The 1,846-nt window shown below is 40.0% G+C and overlaps 1 protein-coding gene across 1 annotated transcript; it reads left to right on the top strand.

The window, feature by feature from the left end:
* The first annotated feature begins 218 nt into the window (after positions 1–218).
* On the top strand, positions 219–1,561 carry LOC126753065 (eukaryotic translation initiation factor 4E1-like). The gene has a single exon (XM_050464190.1). It carries the CDS (start codon positions 923–925, stop codon positions 1,520–1,522), a length of 600 nt encoding a protein of 199 aa, XP_050320147.1. The 5' UTR covers positions 219–922; the 3' UTR covers positions 1,523–1,561.
* Positions 1,562–1,846: the final 285 nt, after the last annotated feature.

The raw sequence follows: 1,846 nt of genomic DNA, 5'->3' as shown, positions 1-1,846 counted from the left end.
GCTCATCTGTGACGGTGGGCAACCACCAGACGTGAAACAGTATTCGATGTTCACTGTTCGTTGGCGCTGGAACAAAAACACTTTTTGGAAATCATCTAGTTTGACTTGCGTTCATGTGTTCAAATGTGAAAATTTACTAAAAATTTTAATAGAATTTTAATTAAAAATTTCATTTCACTTCAGTGTGTTTCGTTCACAAAAATTTTCTCTCAAAACAAAAAATAGCAGAAAATATAAAACTCGATTTGGAAATTGAAAAAACCCCGATTAAATAAAATACGTGAAAGCAAAAAACCGAATTCAAACCCGAGTTGCCATTGCAAAGCAAGACAGGAACACAGCAACAACAAGCGTACAGCAACACTTTTATACGTTTCCAAAAGAAGAGAACACTGTTTTTGCAACTCAACACAGCCATGAGGCCATCGGAGTCGCCAAGGAGCTAAAACAGAAATAATAGCAACGCCCGTGACAACAAATACAACACACACACACACCATACGATATCATCATTACTGCTGATTTTATAGTCACCGAACATTCTAATATCAGCGAATATTTTGAGTAATAAATCGTGCATTACGCCAACAATAAGAAAAACGCACTGTGTAACAATTTTCAACTCGCAAGAATAACAACAACAACAAGAGGGCACCACTGTATCAGCTTCAGTTGGAAGCTTGAAAGTAGAATTGAGCGAGTGAGCAGTACTGTCAGTGGGGTGCGTCTTTCGTCCGATACGATCAACTCGAATCACTGCTGCTTTAACGACTGCAGACAGTATTAGCAAAGCGATCAGTACACTTTCGCTTTTCGACATAGCCTACATATATTGATAGCAGCTCCACCCCTCCGCAAAGTTAGTGCAGCGCTATTGATCAGAGTCTTTTTACTGTGCATTTCATTGTTTGATATTTGTAGCATGAGGTTTCAGAGCGACTTCCATAGAAAGAAAAATTTCGCTAATCCTAATTTGTTCAATAATTCCACTGCTGCGGAAAAGCCAACATCTCCTCAGCAATCAACACCTGTAAGCGGCCGTCCTGATGCCAAAGAGGAAACCAAGGAACAAGAAGAAGTGCGAACAGAGCATCTTTTTAAGCACCCGCTGCAGAATACCTGGACTCTTTGGTACTTGGAGAACGACCGCACCAAATCATGGGAAGACATGCAAAACGAAATAACCAGCTTTGACACAGTTGAAGACTTCTGGAGCGTCTACAACCACATCAAGCCCCCATCTGATATCAAATTGGGCAGTGATTACTCGTTGTTCAAGAAAGGAATCAGACCGATGTGGGAAGATGCTGGCAACAAACAAGTCGGTCGTTGGGTGATTACACTAAATAAGACTTCCAAGGCAGATTTGGATAATTTGTGGCTTGATGTTCTCCTTTGCCTAATTGGTGAAGCGTTTGAGCATTCAGATGTGGTTTGCGGTGCTGTGGTCAACATTCGTGGAAAGAACAATAAAATTTCTATTTGGACAGCTAATGGCAATAATGAGGAAACAAAGCACTAATCACTTTCACGATGTTAATTAAAAAGCACTCGAGTTAAAATGTACAACCATTGAATGTAATTTAATGTGTTTTCAATAATTTGATGTACATAATTAAATTTATACAAAATAATAAATTATATTCGAACGACGAAGGTATGTAGGTGTACGGAGCGGGGTGGACGTAAGTTGGATCTTCGTGGCGCCGCGTATGAACGAACGTATATAGCGAATGTTGATGGTCGAATTATTGACGTGCGAAATGTAAGATCGAAAAGTGTGATGTTTACGCGGCGCAGTGGGCCATCGGATTGTTTAGAACGAATTGTGTAAACGAATTGAGTC

This window comes from Bactrocera neohumeralis, chromosome 3 (assembly GCF_024586455.1).
Source record: "Bactrocera neohumeralis isolate Rockhampton chromosome 3, APGP_CSIRO_Bneo_wtdbg2-racon-allhic-juicebox.fasta_v2, whole genome shotgun sequence".
In the NCBI taxonomy this organism is placed as follows: domain Eukaryota; kingdom Metazoa; phylum Arthropoda; class Insecta; order Diptera; family Tephritidae; genus Bactrocera; species Bactrocera neohumeralis.
The sequence above is the reverse complement of the archived record's forward strand: the minus strand, read 5'-3'. Positions and strand labels throughout refer to the sequence as shown.

Excerpts from the sequence above, each read along its gene's own strand:
- LOC126753065 (XM_050464190.1), top strand. The coding sequence starts at position 923 with ATGAGGTTTCAGAGCGACTTCCATAGAAAGAAAAATTTCGCTAATCCT.